This window comes from Sturnus vulgaris, chromosome 1 (assembly GCF_052056855.1).
Source record: "Sturnus vulgaris isolate bStuVul1 chromosome 1, bStuVul1.hap1, whole genome shotgun sequence".
Lineage (NCBI taxonomy): Eukaryota > Metazoa > Chordata > Aves > Passeriformes > Sturnidae > Sturnus > Sturnus vulgaris.
In genome coordinates, this window is record NC_142243.1 from 117826901 (window position 1) to 117850507 (window position 23607).

Sequence of the window (23607 nt, forward strand, 5' to 3'; positions counted from 1 at the left end):
TCTTTGTTCTTACTAAGACAATGCAGAAGAATGCAGAAACTTTGCTTATGTTTTCTCACTGTAGCAGCAGGCCGGAGGCATGAACATGATATCACAAGGAGGAAAAGCTGTGAATTCAGCTTTCCAACACACAGGAATAAATGAACTTTTAACCTTCCCCCAAGATCCTGGTCCTAGTCCTAGACAAACATCCTTAATAATACAATGTAGTAAAAAGAACAACAGGTTATGTGCTATAAGCTGCTCAGATAGTTTTGAAACAGTAAGCTTAATCTTGAGCTCAGAGATACATTTATTGCACACTGAGGGCAGAAAGGCATATAAATTCCTGATTTTCCAGGTGTTCTCACACAAGTATAAGCACAGATGTGTATCATATTCAGAATGATTATTCCATCCAAAATATGTCCAATGAACTTCTATGAAAGAACAGGTGTAGCTTAATTGCACATAGCAAGCACAAAGAATAAATTAAAAGAGAGAAAATAGCAGCATGCTCTTAGGTACTGTTGGGTTTCAGTAGTCTCAGAAATGTGTAGTATGATAGTGGAGCTGCTTGAATAAGAATGAATTTTATTAGAGCACCTTAGTTTTAAAAAATAAATTGAAAAATAGGTGAATGTGTCAACGTTATGAAATCTGACAGGAGTTGTATAGCTGAAGGCAGCCTAGCAAGAAACCAGTGAAGAGGTGGATTTTTTTTTTCTTGGTAGTCTGGTGATAATTGGAATCAAATATTGGACTCACATGGAATGAATAGATTTGAAAAATATATAGATATTTCTCACAGCCATCTTTGTTTCTTGGTTGCTAGTAGAGTAAGTTTGTTAGAGTATGCCTTTGGAAAGTCCTAGTGTATTGTGCACATTCTCTTCTCCAGAGAATTATAAAATACATGGGACAGAGTGTGAGATTAGGATTCCCAAAACTATTGTCTGAAACACTAGCACAGGTAGTACAAAATGAGCAATAGCACGCTTCAAGTAGGACTGTTGGTAAATACACAGTAAATTCTGAATGTATTTTGTATTAAGGATCAAGAAGGTGATGGAAAGTTTCAAATCACATAATACAATAATTCATATGTTTTCTATAGTATGAGATGATGCTCCAAACAACAAGCAGAAGGATTTCTGGAATATATGGCAGATGGCTGTCCAAATGAATTTTAGGATATTTTGGGAAAACCCTATTAACTAGAATAATTTATGGGATGGGTGTGTGTGATTTGTTTGTTCTTTGTTTGTTTTTTGTTGTTGTTGTTGTTGTTTTAACAGGGAAAAGAATGAAAAGGAATTACATTTAAATATGCATCCAAACAGTAACATTTACAAGGCTTTAATTACCCTAGACATCATGTCTTTGAGAGGCCCTGTGTGAGTTAAAGAGAAAAAGATTTAAAATGTTATTAAGTTCTCTGATCATCTTTATCACCTGTCTCTGAGATCTTCAGAAGCCCAGTGGCTCCTCCTAATTTTAGGAGCCCTGCTCCTTCAGTCATGTAATGGAAAACGTATTGTGTTGTTTAGTATGTGACAAATCATGACAACGCAGCTAAGATTTTAAGTTCTGAATATTAGAGAAAACTATTCAGAAGAAATAAATGTGAAAAAATTAATTAGGAAATTATAATAATGAATGAGGTAGAGTATCCTCTAGCGAATATTAAACAAATTTAAAACCAGAGCATTCACTGGATATATACTTTGTGATGGATTATATGTCTGTCTCTGCTTCAAAGTTCATGTTGCATCAATTAGTAGATATTGGTAGTGGGAACAGACGATTTTGGGATCAAAGATAAAATATCATGTTCCAAAGGAAAACTGCTTGTACTAAATTGGTCAGAAAAGAATTACAAGAATGATGTAATGGCAGCACTGGGTAAAATGATGGATCTGAACAAAAAGGCTAATACTGACCACAACTGTAAGTGAAGAAACAAATCCATAAAAAAAGAGGAACTATCTAATTCACTCAATTGAAAATAGCTGGTGTTTAATTCCACGGATCATAAACAGTATGATTATTAGTACTTGTAGGTTCAAAGGCAGTCAGGGAATTAATTGAAATTGTGATTCTAGAAACAAAACTGACAATTGTGGCTTCTAAATAGTCTGTCCTGTATTCTAGAATTATTTTCCTGCAAATCTCCTCTGTGCATTTCCTACAAGGATTATAGCACACGTATTTATGACAACTTAGAATCCTAGCAAATTGCAAATTTGGGTAGCAGAAGACAAAGTAAAATGTGAATTACAGCTTGTCCTGTCACATAAAAATAACCAAGTTCTGTACTTTTGCAACTCCTAAACAGAGTCCTTTATGGAGTAAGTTGTTCACAGCATTTAGAGTAGTTGTGTGATACAATCATGGGGTCCATGGGTAAGAAAAAAATCTGCAGGTAATAATTTTAAAAATCAGTAGTCTGGTTCTGAAAGAGAAGAAGCAATGACTTTGTTGCCTGTGAAAGAACTGTCGTTTAGATGGGTGAAGAACTTGTGCACTCCCATCTCAATGAACCCAAGTAATTCCTGTTAAGTTTAATCAGGTGGAATGCATATTTTGCGAGGAATTAATCACTTAATCCACCACAGCTAATGATACATAGCTCATGATATCCTTTGCAACATACACAGCATGAACGAAAAATCTTGATGCAAAATTCTGCCCACGCATTTCCCTTTTCACAGTGCAGGAGTGGAGACCAAGTCAGGGACAACTTTGATCTCTGCAAGCACAATGGCACAGAGACAGGCAGGGCAGGCTAGGCTTAGAGAGAGGATAAGCCTGGTGCTACTGCTGTGTGGCCTTTATGAGTACTGTGGAGTTACAGTTCAGGAGCTGAGAGGTTCCGAGCAGCCCAGGGCTGTTATGCAGGCAACAGAAAGGAGCTCTTCCCTGCCCCTTAAACAATGCCCTGAGTCAGGAAACTGTGTAGGAGGGCATGGCAACCACTTATAATATTTACTTCAGGAAATTCAGACTGGAAGGGATCTTTTAATCCATCAAGTGCAATTCCTTACTACCAAAGGTCTCTTTTCATGAGTTCTGCATCATAAACTGTTCATAAAATTCCTATAAAATGTCTTGGGCAGGTAGCTTTATTTTCAATTAATTACTCCTCTTCATACTCTGATATTTTGCCATTTCTTATGTGCATAACAGTTCTTAAAAATGGTGTACAACTCTCCTAAAATGACAAAAGCATATTTTTTAGTACCTCTCTAATTAGAATAAGGTAGCTGATATGTTCCTACATGTATGTGCTCACTGTGCAAATGCACATGAACTAGCTTTAAGCAAGTGAAGTCAGGAGTGAAGGGCTGTCACATTCAGAGCTCTGATGAGAAGCAGAATAAATTATTTTGTTAGGAAGTCTGTGCTCTTAGGAGCCAATCTGCTGATGGTGCTGCCAGAGCCAGGGCATGATTGTGTAAGGCTAATTTCAGTTTCTTACTGTGATGCTATAGGGTGCACAAAGGATTTTTTTCCTGGAAAGTCACCAAATCTTATGTTGTGACTGGTGTGGAGGGAAAAAAGCAGCAATAGATGAAGAACCAAGCCACTGGCAACATTTTTTGTATTAAGTATTTTTGATACTTAATAAAAAGAATTGTTGCCCTTAAAAATTACTAGTTCTCAGTTGTTTCACCCGAAAATCACTTTCCATATTCTCTCTCTTATAGTTGCCCAGTGAATGGCTGTGGCAATACTTCCTGCTGTTCAGAAGACTTATCAGGCAGTCATTAATGTCATGCAGATCATTATCGACAATCAGCAACCAGTTATTGAATTTCCACGTGTAGTAGGGAACAGGGCTCTGTTGTCCTACAAAGTTATTTCTATAACATTAATGATTTATTTATTATCCCTTTCCTTTAATGAAGAATTGGATATAAAGTAGTTTTATGTTCTAAACAAAGCCATTTAGCAGATGAGGATTCAGTAGAACTTCTTCACCAGTAGGATTGTAAGCACTGGGACAGGCTGACCAGGACAGTGGTTGAGTAACCATCCTGGAGGTGGTATTTACAAACATGTTGGTGTAGTACTCAGGGACATGGTTTACTGGTGGACTTGGCAGTGCTGTGTTAATGGTTGGGCTTGATGATCTTAAAGGTCTTTTCCAACCTAAACGATTCTGTGATTTCAGGCTCATAATAATCGTCTTTAAATTAATAACTCACTTAGCTGCTGATATTAGAATTTGTAATTGTAAGTTAATGCTCTCTTTATCCAGTAGGGTCACAACTTTCTGTGTTACCTTTTGTCTAAAGAGCCTAAATGCACAGATCTTGCTAATTTTAACTGTGTCTCACTAAAGTTATCATGCTTACAGTATGTATGCTTACAGAGTACCATGTTTACAATACTATTATTGAAATAAAAAGGATTGATTCTATCAACACAGTTATCCCAGCCTCAAACTCAACTTTTCCATTATTTACTGTTAAGTTTAGAAATTCTACACTGGGATTGTGGAAAATCTCTCTAAGTGAACCAGTCTTAACATTACCCTCTTTCTCATGCTATTTTGTGCAGATTGAGACTGGAGATCTGGGAGATGTTTACAAGATTCGAGTCAGCTGTGATGATGTGCCAGGCTTTAGGGGCTGGCATCTGAAGTCTTTTCACTTACAAGAGTTGCATACAAAACAAGAACTGAACTTTGAGTGTAACTGCTGGCTCGTTCTTAAGAGAGAAGATAAGGAGTTGGTAAAAGAATTCCCTGCAGTCACTGAGGACCAGAAAACTTTTCCAGGTAAAAACACCAAGAAGATATAAAAACTGTAAATTAACTGCTTGAAAATAAATTGCTGCCACAGATATAATATAGTGCTTTGTCTGGATGTGACACCTTCAGTGGCTCTGTTGCACGTGTCTTCATATATGCACTGCAAGAATGCTGACCACTTAAATTTTAATTTTCCAGTTAAGTTGCATATTGGATTTTACAGTTGCTAAATCTTCTGCACAATTTTAAATGAGAAAACTGAACAATGCAATTGGACTTTTTAGGGAAATGAACATGTTCAAAGCCGTGGAAATGATTTATTCTAGAGTTACTATTGAATTACTTAGTTTACAATAACTACTTGCTAATGTAAATTTCAGAAGTAAGCCTTATTGCACAGAAAGTTTGTGGATTTTTTTTCCTAGGGACTACTTTTTTTGCCATGCTGAGTCTCAGGGATGCCCTTGGAAAGTGAAGACTTACACAAGTCCTGCATTTGTTCAGAAAAGTTAGCAGTTACATATGAGATAAAAGTAATTAGAGACATGATTGCTTTGCTAAATTAAAGTTCCAGAAGTTCCCTGGATACTCAAACCTATTCATGACCTTAAAAGAAAGTATAGTGTAACATTAGTTAAATGTTAACCCTGTAGGACTGTACATTAAAAATGACATTAGAAAAATTTTGGTTATTCTTTTTGTATGGGCCTGAATATATATGCAATTAAATTATCTTCCTCAGAAGAACATCTGATCTGACTACAGAAATTAATTCATACAGGGTCAGTATAAAGGCAGAGAATTTATAGTTTCTTTCCTTAAATTAGTAGGTGCATTTTGTAAATTTTTGTACTTATATATCATGCCATGTATCCAGATGCTATGTTGCATCTATTTCTTATTTAAATTTGCATAACCTTATTCTTATTCTTTGACCTATGTTGATTATTATCTATTTCAAAGATAATTCAGTTTTTAATTAGTTTTTAATTTAGTTCAATTCCTGAATTAACGCAAATTAGTTCTTACTTTCTAGAACTTGCACAGTAAAACAGAATTGGGCAGAATTTGCCTAGATTCCTAAATCTAAATTATAAAAGTCCTATTTCCTTCAAATTTCTAAGAAAGTGAATGGAAAGTCTCCATTGAGCTTAGCATGAAGCAGTCAGATTCATAAAGAGTAACCTGATTATTTCGTTCACAGTGTAGCAGATATTTTTGTAGCTGCAGAAATAGAAAAAAAACCCGATGGTCTTTCTAAATATTCTGTGTTACTATTTTAAGTACACCTTGTACTTAATCAGTTTTAATTAAGCTTTTTCTTTTCTTTTTGTACAGTCTATAAGTATGTTGTTTCTGTACATATTGGCGACCGCTGGGGAGCAGAGACTTTTGCAAATGTTTATCTCACTCTCTATGGCAAAAGAGGGGACACAGGTGTGAGGAAACTTCAGACATCTTTAACAAAAAGAAGAAAATTTCAAAGAAATAAGGTAATGGCACCATACTGCAGTCTTGTATGCGGGATTAACACTGCATTAAGTGTCGCTTAATGCCTGCCCAGAATACATCTGACTGCTAGATAGGCAAGAATTTGGAAACATTCACAGAATTTATCTTCCAGATATTTACAATAGACCAATGCTTATATGTGTTATATATTTCCTGTATAAGAACATACCCACATGACAATAAAGGCTCCACATGGGCCATAAAAAGCAGATTAGTGAGGAGAATCTCTGTGATCATGCTTCTGACTTCTTCTGTTTCAAATTTAGGACAGAACAGGCAGTAAAAAATTGAAAAATTGGTGCAAAATTAGGTACAGAATTTTCCACGAGACTTTTGCAGTCTATGATGTTTCTGAAACCACAATCCCACTTCGAAACAGCAAATCCATATCAATAAATTTGGACAAGATACAAAAATTCCACTTAGGAAAAAAATGCAGATAAACTCAGTGTTTCTAGATGACCTCTATAAATAAAATTCTTCTCCTGTGAATTAGACTTTCAGTCACTGAAGATATTTGAAGAAAGTCATGCCAAAGTGTCCATTGTCAAGGAGAGGCTTAAATTTGTGTGAAAGAATTTTATTAGTTAATTACCACTGCACTTGTTAGAGTAAAAGTGGAATTAGTAATGAACTAAGAGAATTTCTAAATTTCATTTCTGTGTTTTTCTCAGAACTATGGCTATATACAGAAGACAGCACAATATTATAATTATTATAATTTATGTTCATATGTGGATTTATTTCCTAAAATATCTTAGTTAATGAAGTTAATAATTTCTGCTCACAATTTGCTGTTGGGTTCTGGCTATTATTAGAAAAAAAAAGATTTTTTTGTCATATGAAAGTACTTTCAATATTAGTACCAGAAAATCTACTTCTCCAATATTTTATTTAAAAAGAAATAGGGACAAGACATAGAACTTTAGCAACTACTGTATTCTTTTAGAGATAAGTTTGCTAATATCTTAGCTTTTTAATTGTTTTGACATCCAGTTTAGTAAGTTCCTATTACTGAATTGTTTTATTCGAATTATGGTGTTAATTATATTCCTAGATATTGCTAGACATGTTCAAACTCCAGTTGTTCATAACTTTCTAACCTTTACCAGTTACCATGAGGTCCATCTGTTCCCTGGCTGGGCCTTATATAGAACATCTGGCTTTCTTACAAAACAAGTAAAAATTTAGTGGGGCATACAATTTCTTTCTTTGCATTTCACATTTTTCCGTATCCTCTTCCCAATTCTCATCTACTGCTGCTTGTGTTTACTTCTCTCATGTCTTTCTCTGCCTCCTCCATTCTGCTTCCCTCCCCATCTCTCGTCTTTTACTCTTCACTTTTAACTTCCTCCCTTACTGTTCTCAATTTGCTGTTTCCACAATTATTTTCATTCTATAAGGAAAGGAAAAAGTCAGTTTTTCTGATTCCTGGAGAAGAATTAAAAAGCTGTCTTGGAGTGAAAACACTCTTTATACTTCTAACCTTTCTTTACAACTATTAGTATATATATCTAGGCTTGTATGATAAGCTTTAGAAACTAGATATCTGAAAGATAGAAATTTGATTAGAACCAAAAAATAACTGACTGTCAGAAAGTTGAGGTATATAGATATAATGTAATATGAAATGATTGATGCAGTGATACATATTGACCAATGATCAAATGAAATTATAATGCATCTTTAATGATGAATATAGGATTAAGTGGTAGTTCTAATCGGTGTGTACGTTCTTAGATTCAGCAGGGAGATGCTAAATTTTATGGAGAAGCAGACTTTAAAATTTTTGAATTCTCAGATGATTCCAGGTTTATATATTCCTTGAAGTTCAAGTCAAAATTCTGTTTAATTAAGTATTTCTCTGTTTTGCAGGTGGATTCATTTTTGGTGGAAGCTGTTTCTCTGAGTCATTTGCAAAAAGTGGTCATAGGACATGATGGAGAAGGCTATGGGGCAGGGATGTACCTCAAGATGGTGACAGTTAAGGAATCACCAGATTCAGATAAAGAATGGGTCTTTCCACTGTGGAACTGGCTTGATACTCATCTGGGTTTATGTGAGACTGTTTGTGAGATTGTAACAGTTGGTAAGTTCTGCAAAACTGACCTGCCCATTTTTATATACATACATTTTACTACAGCTCTTTTAGAACTCTATAGTATGGTTTTTTATTGAAAATGTGAATTTTCAGTTTGATCTGAGTGTTATAGCAGAGCCACATCTGGTAAGGTCAAAGTTAATATAATTCTGTCTTGTCAGTGTGTTGTGTATGGAACACCTGCCTTCCAAATTAAACACAGAATATTTCAATGAGAGGTAAATAGCCAAGCTTGGGACATGCACCTCATGGGGATAAATAGCTTAAATTATATGCACTATTTTTCGGACTGGAATCTCATTTGAAATCCAAAGAAAAATTATTTGAGTGAAATGAGCCTAGTCTTTACCTGTGAGAGTATTCCACAGCACAAAGCAGCAGTTCTGGTATGCTCGTTTCTGCTCATTTCACACCTACTACTACTCCATGATTTGTGCAAATCTAAACCTGGATATCCTTGCAAAAGGACACTTACAGCAGGACCTTTAGCCATTCAGAAGTAGTAAAAGATTTCTTCCTTCAGTCCTGTGAAAACCATTCAATGCAAAGGAAATGAACTACCAAAGTTTGTCCAGAGTGAATAAGACACAAAGTGTCCTTGATTCAGCTGTGTGGTTTTTCTGAGTTGTAGAAAGTACATTTTTCAGAGCTGTTCGTCTTCATGAAACCATTTTCACTTCGCCCAGAATGGTTAAAACAGAATTAAAATGAAGAATAACAGCAATTATTGAAGAAAAAGAGAGGAAGATAGTAATATTGATTTTCTAAGGATCTGGCAAATAATTTTGTGCATTTGTTATAGGTTACCTGTCAGTCTCATACTATTACAGCACCTATTATATTGCTAGGTAACATCTAGTGACAAGCAAAGTTCATTAGAACTGTTCATTTTGCATTAGGTGTTATATGCTACATATGGCTGCATGCTCTTAAATGATAAATTTGCTTTAGTAATACTGATTGCTTTTTTAAAGAACAATTACTTAGACCTCTAAAAGGTGACTGAATATTCTCTAAGCAATTACTTCCAAACATGACAAAGAAAATACATTGGCATACAAAAATGCCATTAAATCTAAATTTTAAACACAGAAAGAACATTAAACTGCTAAATTCTTCACAAAAAAAAAAATAATAAAGATATTGATGTGTTATTCTTAGTGAGCAGTTGCTATAGATACAACATAACCTGCAAAAAGGGCTTTGTTTGTGTACTGTAAAGGCTATGGTCCTGTTAGATTATGCCATTCTCTCATGCTGTCATCTTTCCTTTCTCTTTGGTAATTTTTAAAGGTAGAAGGTCGACTCTCAGTCCTAAGCTGCCTGAAATCAACACGAAGTCATCAGGTTTCTGGATAATGGATGTCACTGGATCTGACTTGAGTGGTGAAGAGGATCCAATATGCCTTTCTTTTATCTTCTTCGGCAAATTGAGTCACAAAAAGTTGCCACTTCAAGTCACAGGAAAAGCAATTCAGATTAAAGTACTTCAACCTTTCTCTGTTGCAACAAAAGCCTACGAATCATGTAGCCAATAATCCACTTAATTCTGAGATAAATTGTTTCTTTAAACTAAACTACCAAATTGATTTTTAAGTCCTCTGTGTAGTTTGGCACAGATCATCATTTTTGTTTGTAGGTAGCAACACATGAACAATGGTTTTTGAATGAGCAAATTCTCCCAGTGTCTCATACTCAGAATGTTTAAGTGAGAGAATTGGTCCCTTGGTGCATATCACAGTGTGCACCACGCGGCAGGTACTGATTTACAGGCTTTGTTGATCTCACAGAAATCAGCAATTTGTAAGCATACAATATGCCATGGGATACTGTAGAGCTTTTGGGGATGATGATAGAGAAGGAAGAATCATAAATGAGATTAAATGCACAGATGCACAGAAGGTACAGAAGGTTAATTTTTCTCTTTTCTCTCTCATGTAATTTATTCATCTCTGCCATCAGTTTCTCTGAACTGCTTTTTCTAGTATGATTTCTCTTTTTCCCCCTGTTATTTATTGTCTCTTCCTTTTTCCTCCTAATAAATTGAATTTTATGATTGAGCTAAAGAAATCATCTGTTGTATTTTGATGCTCCTCTTTTCTTTAATGAAAGAGGAACTAAGCAGACTACACTAACCACAAACATGATCCAAAATGAGGAGTACTCAGAGGGTTTTTCTGAGTTATTTCCAAGAACCTCTGGTAAATAAAAAAAAAATAGATGAAACTGGAAGTGCCATGTAAGAGGAAAGGCTGAAGTCAGGTCACATGGACTTCTACTATCTGAGCATATCTAAAATGAAAGAGTGGGGGAAAGAATCCAAGAACTGTCGAATAGGAAAAGACAACTTCTGTTTTCTCCCTTTTTTTTCCTTACAGTAAAAATAATATTGATTTTAAACCACAAATGCTAATATTTAAGGCCTCCTCTGCGTTCACTTACTCAAGCAATGGTATGTCCTAGATGGTGCATTATCCCCAGAAGAACTAGATTGTTTTTTTCTTCAAGTATGAATGCAAGATTTTAATATAAAACTTCTATGATCTAGAGTGAGGATGAAGGATCTCTTGGATGTTTCCTCAAAACTGAATTAGCTTTCCTTCAATTTTATAATTAATTGCATCATTTTTTATTATTGTAAGAAATATTTCCAATAATGTCCAAATTTTAAAAAATTGACTAAAGCTTCTGTGCCTGAAAATAATCTATTGAATCTGTGTAATATATATGAACATTGTGCCCTGTTCTGTGTACAAATTTCGGCAGTGACTGCTGTTGCTTGTTCCTTAATATCAAACCTCAAGCATTCTATCTCCTCATTCGTGTTTTTAAATCAATTTTGTATTGATTAGAAAGGGGAAAAATAGTACTAGTTATAGATCTGCCTCAATTTTTTAACTACTGAAGTTTGTTCAACTGTTGCATACAGCTGCCAACTACATTTGTTCTGGCACAATTGAAATGAGATCCATTCATCTTCTCTTTCTCCTCACCCAGGATGAACTGGCAGATATTGGCTCTATATACAAAGTTCAGGTAACTGGCCCACACAGTGAGCTAAAACAGCCATGGCACTTAGATTTACTGCATATGAAGCACACAGGCACAAAGGAAGAGATGTATTTAGCTTTTGACTGCTGGTTCAACCCTAAGGAAGATAAATGTGTGGAGCTGCCAGCTCTCTATGCAGATCAGGAGCCTTTGCCTGGTAAGCTATGTCCTTTTCTGTTACTGGGGTCAGGATCTGTCTCTGCAATACCAGTATATCTCTTTTGGGCCAAAAATACTGTGTGAAGATCTCCATAACAACTTGACATTAAGGAATGTGATGGTTTTGCACATGCATTTACCACAAAAGAGAAATCATTGGTATGAGGATTATGAGAGATCCTCTAACTACTGATACCAAACCTAGTATTTGGCTTCTTCCACATTAGATGATGTTCCAGTTTTAGCTCTTGATTACTTATTATCACTTCAAATTAATGCTATGTCAGCTGAAGATGAGTACAAAATATCATCTACTGTGTGATATTGTCTCTTCCTATTATTTGTCTCTTACTATTCACAAAGAAATATATGTGATCTAGAAACATAGTAAAGGAAAAAAACGCAGACCCCTTACGCAGGAAAGGTAAAATTTTTAAAATGCCACACAGTCAGCAAAGAGATATCCAAGAATTTCAATTACACTAGTGTTTTATTGATGTCAATGAGAAATTTGTAGCACAGCAAGTGCTATTCTACAAAAATATACATGAAGTTGCATGTTTTTCTGCTGTTATTAACACATATGAATGGTATGATGCCAGAGAGATAATTAAGTGATATAAATAAGTGATTTCTGTCAATCACCTCCCACCAGCCCCCTGGAACAACCAATTGTATACTGATAACTCGATCACCAGTACTTAAGGACAAGCTTCCCATTTATTCAGCTCATTAGAATAAAGGGGATTGATGGAGAGAGTAAAGACCATATATTGAGGCTTTTATTGCCAGTTAAGAGGTTTATTGCTAGAGGCTATAGTACAAAGAGTGCTCTGCTTAAATGGAAACTAATAGAAAAAGACGGAAGCAGCCCAGAAAAAGAAGTAAAATAGACCACATGGACTTTTGCAGAGTATTCTCTAAGGAGAGTTTCCTAAATATTTCATCCAACTTAGAGTTGAAACTTGAAAAAAAACCAGCAAAGATCTTTTAAATTTCTGGTTTTGTGTGGGTCTGCATAATTTAAAAAATTGTCACCTTGTATTCATGTACTGAAAAATATTACCATTTTAGACTTTTGATCCATAAGATTCAAAAAACCATTGGATGCTGGATGTAATATATGCTAGATGTCCATATTCAATCATTAATACAGTAATTCTATTAAAAGGCTCTATTTCCCTAATTTATTTAAGAAAAAATGAGAACTGTAAATATGAACAATTATTTTCTGAATTCAAACTTGTTAAATTTTTTACTACACATAAAAGGTAGAGAAATTTTAAAAAATTAAAATTCTAGACTGCAGCTCTCATAGCCTCTATTATGCAAAGAGCCAAATGGAAATACTGTCTGAAAGCATTATTCTGATATGCAAAGTAATTAATTATTGAGGTATATTAGAAATTTAGGGTGTTTTTCTTGGAAAATTTCTGGGAAAAGATGTGCATATACTCTCCCTCAAAAATTAATTCATAGATGGGAGTATCTACCAACCTGGAAAGTTTCTCACAAACCATTTTGTGGAGTCCAGATTTATAACTAGAAGTGTTAATATTGCTTTTATTCTTTGTGGTCCCAATACTATTTCAGTCTAAAATTTCTTATTTGTTATATTCTGGTTTTATTCATAGACATGCACACAAGAAACTAATACAAAATAATAAAAAATTAGTATGTATTTACTCTCCTATCTTTAATTTATGTTTTTTTTTTCCTTTTTGAATGAGCGTTGGGTGATCATTTTCAGTTTTGTAATATGTTCGCTTACATCTGAAAGAGAATTTTTATAAATAAAATTGGGAAGAAACAAAGAATGACAAGCTTGAACAGAACACCTTGTTTTAATAGATTTTTGTTGTTGGGGTATGCTGTTCATATAGAACACAATCAGAATGGTCACAAACTCAGCCTAAAAATTTTTACCCCATTTTCCAGCATCCCCTTTCTGTTATCACTCCTACTATGGCTACTGTGTATACTTAAATTTGAATACTTAAAATTCACTTAAGTAGTGGAAAATGAATAGGAAATATTTCCTATGACTACATTGAACTTTAAATTATGCATTAATAGATTCAGCAGATTTAGCTGAAAATACCGACTCAGCAGAAACTACATACATTTCTAAGCTAAGCTTGTGATTCTGTGTATTAATGATTCAAATATTAATGGACAAAAGCAGTAAAAATGTGAGCACTGTGATTTCTAATCTATCCCTACAGAAGTGATCAGACACATGGACCAAAATATTTTTGATCTTATTCATACTGGTAGCCTTTTGACTTCAACAAATCTGCTCACATGGCCCTGTTACACATTCAAGGCAACACTCTGAATGAACAACACAGAAACTTCATATCCTGACTCCCCTGAAAGCAAAATGCCATTGGCTAAATGCTAGCAAAACTGTCACCTGGACAGCTCATGTATTTTCAACTATCTGGAACTCCAGAAAGATCAAGTCTGTGTAGTTGTGCTGACTTTAATGCAGCTACGTTGTCTTTTACCTGGCAGTGCAGAGTTAACTCCCTTGAAGAGAGGAATGAGATATGTTAGGGCCCTAGGCTGGGAAAACTCTTGGTTTACTTCTTATCATCAAACATGAGTGATACCATCAATTATAAGAACTTTCCCAGCCCTTCCTTTAAATTATTAAAAAAAAAAAAATAGTCCTGGGGGGTGTCTCTGAAGCAAGCAATGCTGCAGTGAAATAAAGCTACTTTTAAGCAAACAGATTTTCTCAGACATCATCCTTATGAAGTAAAAGGTAAAGAGAAATAAATACATTTCAGAAGTTTATTGAAACGAGCACACTTTTATTGGCAGACTTATACAGCCCTTATTATTTAATGAATCCTTTTCAATATTAATTTTGCAGTCTACACAAACATTGTCTTTAAAACCATTAATCCCTTTATGGTACCTTTTTATTTCACAAATAGAAAGAAATAGCTATATAGGATGTCACAATACTTAAATTCAGACCTTTTGATTATAACACTCAACATGAATAGCACCTACTTGTGAAAAGAGCTGTAAGAAAAGCTTAAAATAAATTTCCTCGGAACACTTTTTTCCTCCTCTCTGTTTTCCTATCACCTACGCATGAAACTAAACGACAGTGTTAGCTTCTGGGTTCATTGAATCATTCTTAAACATACTAGAATTTTCTAATAATGATAATATTTTTAAAGAATGTACAATTTGCTTATAGAGACCATTTCTGTAGTGGAAAAAATTGATTGAAGAAGAAAAATGTACTGAGAATATCAGATGTTTGGGGGATGTATGCTTAGATATTCATGTATCCTATGATATGCATTACACTGATGTGTATTTCCGTGCTCTCTAGCTTGTACTGTCAGCTGTGAAACTGAAAGTGCTTCGTTTCTCCTCGGTTTCACGTCTGTCTAAAGCACCACTCCCCTCTTTTGCACACATGACTTGCCTGGCAAAGCAGATGTTGTAGAGCCAGCCAGCTTCCAGGGAGGGACAAGAGGCAGAGTGAGGCTGGAAGATTTTCTCCAGCATGTAAATGTCACATAGTCTAGATGTTGTCTATATTTTACTGCTACAGTGAAGAAAGTTGGGGGAGTAAGTGCTAATAATATTTGATGGTCAAAGATAGCTCAGTACTTGTAAAATGCTGGATTTTAAGGCTGCTAAGTTCTTAAAAAAAAAAAAAGTCTTCATGTTTGTGATAAAAAAGTTAAAGAGATAATACAAATGTTTTCGAATACATTCTTGGTACATATGCATTGCTTATTACCTTCATCAGAAATGTGACTTTACATTTTACAGTGGAGAAAATGATCCTTAATAAAAATATTAGTCGTATTTTACAAACATGTTGCTGCAAAAGTATACCTTTTATTCTTAGGCTGAAGAAATGATTCCTGTGGCTGGAAGCAGAGAAATTTTTAGATCATCTAAGTTTAGACTCCTGAGTTCTAATGTTTATCTCTAGAATGTGTGGGAACCCATCAGAGGTGTTTTCTATAGCACCTGCCTTCCCCTGCTGACTACATAAGGATCTGAGCCTTAATATAGATCCCAAAGTTAGAATCCTAAATTGGCAGTATCAGCTCATTACACAAATGAGCTCAAATGTATACAAATTATACTTATTATTATAATCCGAATTAAAGCACACAACACCAGAAGGAAAATAAAATCGATCCCCCAAATCCCTTCTTATTTTGTCCTGGTGTCCTTGCTGTTAAAATGCAAATAACAGTTTGAGATTGTGACCTGCTTCTGTTTAAGTGTTTCCTTGTTTCCATGATAAACCCAGGGGCTGAAATAGGTAATTTAAAAAGTGAACATAGGAGATTTCCATGAAGTTTCTTTGGCATGAATTCAGTCTGGTCTCATCTGCAACACTTCCCTATGTATTGTGACAAAAAGAGGCAAGGAAGCAGAAGCTTCATATAGGGGACATAGGTGTCTCTTCTTCTCTGTATTACGACCGCAGCTGAGAAACTCAGGAATGCTTTCCCTTGAAATCAAAATTCACTTATTTGACCTGGATTTGTGGGCTATTGTATCATTAATGGTAGGTTTTTCAGAGAATGAAAAAAAATGTCAGGAGACTTTTCTATTTATGTGTTAAAGCTGATGTTGAAAGAATTTTTAATTAAGAACATTGTGATAGTATTATGGCCTAACTAGTGATAAATTAAAATACGGGGAGGGAAAACCAAAGAAATATCAGTAAATAATCTTAGAAAGAAGCAATTAGACTTTCTGAAGAGGATGGAAATACAGCTTTTTTCTTAAAAATAATTTCCTGCCTTAATGGAAGGGGACAGTACACAAGAGATCCTGTGCCCCAAGGAGCAACCAGCTGCACTTATTTTCTGGGAATGGTGTCAGAACAGAGCAAATCTCTATTCTCTAGATTGCCATCCTCTTATGCAGCAGGAATGTTTTTTGGTTATGAATGTCACCAGGACTGAAGAGACCTTGTTTGGTGGTACAGTATGGGATTAGGGTGGAATCTGCAACTGTTTCAAGAATTGGTACATAATGTGGGTGTCAGGCAAGAAGACAAGTGTTTTCATCTGCTGACTTTTTGGGTTTCTTTGCCTATTTTTTCTGAAGTTGTGGAATATGAAATCCATATGCACACGGGAGACTTGAAGAAGGCAGATGCCACTGGAGAGGTTTATCTTCGTATACAAGGAGAAAAAAGTGACTCGGGGAAGCGCTGGCTTAACTCCAAAAACAGCCTGATCACTTTTGCTAGAGGGCAGGTAAAATAATGAGGAAAAAATGTAACTGAATCTGTGAGTGTCTTTTTGTTAGAACTTATACTTTCAGAAAACCTTTCATGGATAGAATATCAAAAATATTAATGTTTTATATTCCATATAGTGATTGTCTCCATAGCTAACATATTGCTGTGCCACAGTAAAACAATTAAGGTGCTTAAGTAATTCTGAGTTGGGCTAAAAAATCTCTAAGAGTTCTGCTTTAATACTCCAGACTTTTAAGGCCAGGGAGGCATCACTGCTATATTAAAATATGCCTGCTTGTTAGAACTGATAACATTTCTGTAGGATAACTTACATTTGTAACCACTCCATCTAAAGTAGTCTATGAACTTTTCTTGTTAACTTTCCTGAACACTGTCAGTGTTCCAAGAAGACTCCTATTTTTCATGTTTCAAATTTCTGCAGCACTTCTTGGTTTTTGGTAAACATATTGTTGCTTTTTGAGATTAAATGGCATTTCCTAGAAGAGTAATTCCTCGAGTAGTTATTGGCATAAGAACAAAGTAACTAAAACAGACTTCAGATCAAAAGAAAATATCTCTTTCAAATCAGAAGAACATGTCTAGCTGATACTTTATTAGACCCTAGTGTTTAGAATTTCAGCATGGATGGTTTTTTTCTTTAAAGCAAATGATGAAATCATTGTGGAGTACCTAGAAGTCTTGTTTTGGGGAGGGTGGCAGAGAGTATTTCGCTGTTGCCAACCAGGCTAGAGTAGTTTCTTTTCTGGTGCAGAAAGCTAGAGAAATGTATTTGATATATGCTTCATTTATTCTTACACATACCTGTGTTTATTTCATCAGCTTCTCTTACTGTTTTTAAAGATTCTAGAAGATACAAGGTTTCTGTAGGAAAAAGAAAGCCAGATATTAATCATTATGTCCTCTGTTGTTTCTTTCTCCATTGTGGAAGAGAATATGCATGCTCAATGTCATGCTGGTCAAGAACTGATCACACTGGTAGCTCAGAGTTCACAAGTGAAATCTGAAAATAATGACAGAATAGTAGAGCTCATCTTGTTTGAAACAGTAATGTAGGAAGTTGTATAGATTTGTCATTTTGATGATAATAGATAATAGTCCTGTGTAGCATGTCTTAAGGATAGTGTCTTAGAGAAATCTGAACAGCAAGACTGCCTACTACAATGGATAAGGTATCATTATAGACCAGAAGAGGGACAGACTCCTGGTTCTTTCAAAAACCCAAACTGACCTGACCTTTAAAAAACCATTTATTTTATAAGAATGTGTTAGAGTTTTGCCAAGAATAAAACTTGTAGAGAAAAACCTGAACAATAGCACTTGACTTCTGTGAATACTCACTCCTGTGGAAGTACTACTCATCTGCAAATTCACAAGGATTTTTTCTGTATAATCCAGATTCTGTGTCAGTTTTTGAACAGGCTTGTTCAGGCTTGCTAAATCCTTCCTCTGAAATTCTAAAGGGCTTTTCTATATCCTGAGATATAAGACCCTAATCTTCTTCTCATAGAAAAGATTTCGAGTAGCAACTCTTTGGGTATTCACCCTGTTGCAGTTCTCTTTACTCCAATTTACCTTCAAATGACGAATACTCTGTTCTTAGTCAATGCTCTTCCTTTCCTAGATGATTCTTTTTATCAATTTTCTCACAGAAACTGAAATTCTGGAACTATGCAACTATGGGAACAATGCATGGGTTTTATTATTTTTTTCAAACCCACAAACTAGTCCTCAACTGTTATATTCAAACTTGCATTTTCAACCCAACTTCCCAAGACAATTGCTTCTGTGTTGAACAGAACAACTCATGAAGTCACATGAAATAAAAGTCTTAGCTGTAGAGATTTAATTTTGCAGCTGGTTTCTCAAAATATTAAATGAATCCATTCATAAACGGTATGCTTCCAAACCTCATTTCTTCAGGCCCAGTTCAAAAAAGACAACAAATACACATTTTAAGCAATGTATGTTCCCAGCGTCAGTGCACACACTTATGTAAGTTTTCCCAGAGATTATGAAGATGAATGCTCAAAGAAGAAGATGAACATATCTAGACAAGAAGGTGAATAAAATATAAAGATTTAGGGTATGGAAAAAAGGAAAGACTCCTTGAAGTCTACTGATCATTCAAATCTGTTACATGTAGAAAATTTGACCTATTATAGAGATGATTTCAAGGAGGCATTCTGATCCCAAAAGCTTAGTGATTGAAGTCTTCACAGATACCATTCACTCAATTCTCATTTACTCACCTAATTCCCAGTAAATTAATTGTGAATTTTAGTAAAAATGAAATTGTTCCGTATTTTCCAAATTATTAGACATCTAGTATTTATCAGTTTTAGTGGAAGTTAGATTCTGGACTAAAGTAACTTTCAAGACACTGGGAATTGATCTGATTTGGTTATTTCAGTCCATGAAGGTATGAGAAATGAGAACTTTATTGCTAGGGTGTGTATCTGATTCAAAAATTTCTTCCTACTAAATACAGAGGCATTCTGAAATTCATAATTCATAATTCCGACTGGATAAGAAAAGATGAGCTATAGTACATAATATTAAATTATGAAGTCAAAGACAATGAAATAGCATAGATGAGATAAATTTGCTTCCATCAAGGTACAAAACAATGACCAGACACACCAGGTTAATCTGATAAATACTCAAAACCAGAGCCCTATTAAGTTTAACTAAAATACCATTTTGATTATTTTTCTATTGCAGGTGGATATTTTCAAAATCAAAGCTGTATACCTGGGGAAATTGAATCAAGTTCATGTCGGATTTAAAAGTCTAAGAAAAGGTCAGTAATTTTTTCAGTTAATATAAGGTAATAATGATGTAGATTTTTAGATTTAGGTGATCCTAGTACTTCAGAAATGTCTGAAATTTAACACAAAAGTGGTTTTTTTAAAATTCTAGAAAATAGGAAATTGCTTTTCATTTTCTGCTGTTCATTTCTTTTGGATTATACATGTCAAGTAGCTCGATCCAGCCTGGTTTTACTAAAATGTGCAAGAGATTCCAAGAAAATGTTGTGACTGTAAAATGGCAAAATTATATATGAAACTTTTCTCCATTTAAGTTTCTATCTTTTTATAAGCACAGTCAACAAAGCTTTTGTTTTTCAGGAGGCAATATGACATCATACTTTTGAAACTTTTGTAAATTTCATCTTCCTGCACATTTTTAGATTATGGATAGGTAAAAAAAATATTTTATTTTCAGGGCTATATGTTTCTAGCTAAAAATAAGAACATAAAATTTGTTCATTAGATTGAGAAGTGGAACACAGAAGAAAGGCTGTTCTGGCTTTACAGGTTCTTTCCTTCTAATCCATGCAAAAATATTTTTTTAAGGGATCCTACAAAAGTGAGGTTGACTGGCAGATAAAAAGGCTGCATTCCTGCAGCATTTTTTCTTATCCTGCTTCTGACTCCAAGGCAGCTATTATAGCTAAAAAAAATGCTTATTTCTTGAAAATAAATACAAACAACAGAGAGTATAATGAATCAATCCTTGGGGCTACAATTTTGGCCCATTGTTTTTTAAAGGCAACAGAATAGAGATTCTACAGGCGTTTTACTCCTGCAGATAATGGTGATAATGGAAATGATTGTTCCAGAGTATGATAACCTGAGTCTCTTGTTCTTTCTTCTTTTCTGAAAAACCCCGAGATTACAAAATGACTCTGTAGGTTAAACTCAGACTCAGAAAAACAGGCTGAGAGACTATTTCCTAGATGGTAACATTAAAATGAACAATCAAACTTTCATTCACTTCAGCAAGACTAGGAGTGTAACCAAGTTTATCGAGACTCAGAGATCTGACTCTACAAATGTTTTGTTTCCAAACAATCATGGTCTCAAGTTGAGACAAAATTAGCTGGAGTTTGCTCCTTATTATATAGAATGGAGCCTCCTCATCAGAAAGCAAGCTGTATCTTAAGTCGATTTTCTGATGGATAATGTCATAAAAATCCTGATCCTTTTTCCATCAGGACATTAATAATATAATTTCCTATTGGGGTTTCTTGTGTCTAGAGATTGCCTACAGAAGCCTTTCCATACTTGAGATGTAATAGATCATTATAGCAAATCTATCCCTACATTTAATTTCACAAGATCTGTAAAAACATTGAGTATTTTGGAGTGTAGTGGGACAGACAGAAACACATACACATAGCCAATATATGTTCAGTTTTATTTCCTTAAAAAATCTGTCAAAAGAAAACCCTTTCTTTGATTTAATTAAGGTAGAAACTTATGACTGCATACACAGAATATTTTGTTGCTAAAAAGGTAAAAATTAATAATGTCCTATTTATTTTCAATCAGATGGGTGGTTTTTGGAAAAAATTGTTATAAAAGAAGTCTTCTACCCTTTTTCTGCGCATGTTTTTTTTCACAATGGCTGGATCAATAAACGCTCCAAGGAAGATTTTGTAGAAGTCGCAATTCTGCTCAAAGGTAACACAAGCATAAGTGTCCTTTGTTTCCATGAATCACTCTGTGTGGCAGAGCAGATCACAACTGCTATAAGGTTACCTCACACAGCAGGAAGAACTTAGCACTGGTACCCCAATGGTGAGAGGCATGGGCCCAGACCAAGGTAAATCATGCCTTCTGTAAACAAAGGGGAAGAAATTATGCCTGGTATGGAGAAATTTGAAATGGCAGTATTGAAGGGTTCTTCTCTGGCAGAACATTTCCTGTCCTTGGAACAATACAAAGCAAAGAGGCATGGCCTCTGTGTGAGTGTGGCATGGATCCATGAAGCCACTGGCCTGGTTTTCTACCCCTCCATGGGACTAACATGAGAAATGAGGGGTTTGTGGCTTCATTGCCTGAATTTCCTCTGCTACATCCAGCTCTACCAGGCAATATATTTTGTTTATACTGCCTTATAACAGGTAGGGGCTCTAAATACTGGTTTGCTTTTCCTGCAGAAACATCTATGACATCTCTTCCCATGAAAAATTTAGATACAAAAAGTAGAGGACGATGGCAAACATGGGTGCATTGCACACAAGTACCAGAAGACCTTCCTAACATTCAAGTTGTTGCATTTGGAAGAAAAGGGAAATCTCCTGCACAGAAAGTTCAAAATCTAAGTGATACTCCCTTTTTGGTTGGTTTCTTTTCTATTTCATACAATTTTTACCAAATAGTTTCAGTAAAATAAGAATTGCAGCCAATATGTATATCATTATGTGGACTGGTTGTTTGTTTGTCAAGAGTTAATGTTTATACCTCTATGTCTTAAATAAACACAGCTTGGAGAACTTCTCATTTGTGGGCCAAAACATATCACTTAGGAGAACTCTTCTGAGAAAATGCCAAATTTGATGTGGAAAACCTCGCTAACTTTGAATTAAGTAAGGAGAAAAGAATTGGCCTTGAAAATACAGAATTCAATTATATATTTCCTTCCTTTTGTTGTGCTGACCTGTGCTCTGCAACCAATTCCCTCACTGAAAAATAGACATAATTTGTGATACAAATGTAAGTCCAAATTAACTGGCACTCTTAATAGGACTTCCTCACCCTAGCACTAACTTCACTGACTAATATTTTTACCTGTTGTATTTATGTTTTTATTTGGCTTAAAGTATGCCATGCAAACTGTTGCATACAACATATCATTAATTATTACTTTTTTTTTTTCTAACAGTTAACCATTGGTGATATTGGGGATATAACAAAACTCTCTTTTGTGTTATGTGGTCCATCCTTGAGAAGAGGAATTAAACTTCACAAGGTATTCCAAATATAACACATATAAGCTTGCAATATTTTTCAACATAGCAGTAAATAACTTTTGTTGAGACACAGATGGTCTCAGTTACCTGGTATCTACAGATGACTGCCTACAGCTTGCAGATCTCGTTGTGGGCAGCTTGACCTTGTTTGCACCTGCTGAAGTGCATATTGCTATAGTTCTTCACTGATGTGCAGACCCATTCTGCACAGTTCATTGTAACATGGAAGGCAGTGTTTCCTTGTCAATTCTGGCGTGGAAATACTGACAGTCTCCAAACTCAGACCAGCCTACCTGTGGAAGCCAATTAAGATAATATTCAATATGTATTCTTTGCAACATGGCCATCAGTGGGCCTTAAACCTCTGATTGTAGTTTAATACATCTATAAGAATTCTCATAAAAAGGAATGGAGAAAGGACTTAATGTTGTCAATCTTAAAATAGAACTAGAATTTAAAAGTTTAATACTTAAACTTGAAGGTTAATTCAAGGAAAAATTGTTTCAATGAGCTCTGCCTATAGGCAAGAGCAAGACACCCCATTGTGGACATAGCACTGAATTAATCTGAAGTAGAAGAATGCTTTCCTGAACTGAGCCACAGAGTCCCTTAACCCTGCTATGGATTTGAAAGATTAAGGTGATTACTTAAATGCATAAAGACTCCAGAAACTGTTCTGATAGGAAATGATAGGGACAGCTGCATTCCAGACTAAAATGTGAATGGGCTTGTGGCACTCTAAGGACCATTGAGTCTGAATTTATGAGCTCCTCTGGGGATAGAGGAGGAGTTTGTCTTACATTTTCTCCCCAGATATGTTCTGTATCATCTAAATTTGTAGTCTCAGTTTAGGGTATAAAAATGGAAATAACAGGTAAGCAAAGCTGATTTCTCATTTTAAATATGCATCTCCAGGCCATTTGATAAAGCATTCAAAAATATTTTGACACTACGTTTAATATATCCATTATGTTATAGAAGTCTTTAGCCTTCAGACTTGGTGGCTCAAAATATTGCAGAAAATT

The 23607-nt window shown here is 35.0% G+C and overlaps 1 protein-coding gene across 1 annotated transcript in view; it reads left to right on the forward strand.

Annotated features, from left to right (window-relative positions):
* The window catches only part of RP1 (RP1 axonemal microtubule associated), a 171517-nt gene that overhangs the window by 93887 nt on the left and 54023 nt on the right, over positions 1–23607 (forward strand). Inside the window, exons 32-41 of the mRNA XM_014881614.2 lie at positions 4546–4765; positions 6077–6231; positions 8126–8339; positions 9645–9835; positions 11349–11559; positions 16668–16819; positions 19546–19624; positions 21159–21290; positions 21770–21951; positions 22495–22581. Coding sequence (XP_014737100.2) covers positions 4546–4765; positions 6077–6231; positions 8126–8339; positions 9645–9835; positions 11349–11559; positions 16668–16819; positions 19546–19624; positions 21159–21290; positions 21770–21951; positions 22495–22581 — 1623 coding nt within the window. The remainder of the gene's footprint in view (positions 1–4545; positions 4766–6076; positions 6232–8125; positions 8340–9644; positions 9836–11348; positions 11560–16667; positions 16820–19545; positions 19625–21158; positions 21291–21769; positions 21952–22494; positions 22582–23607) is intronic.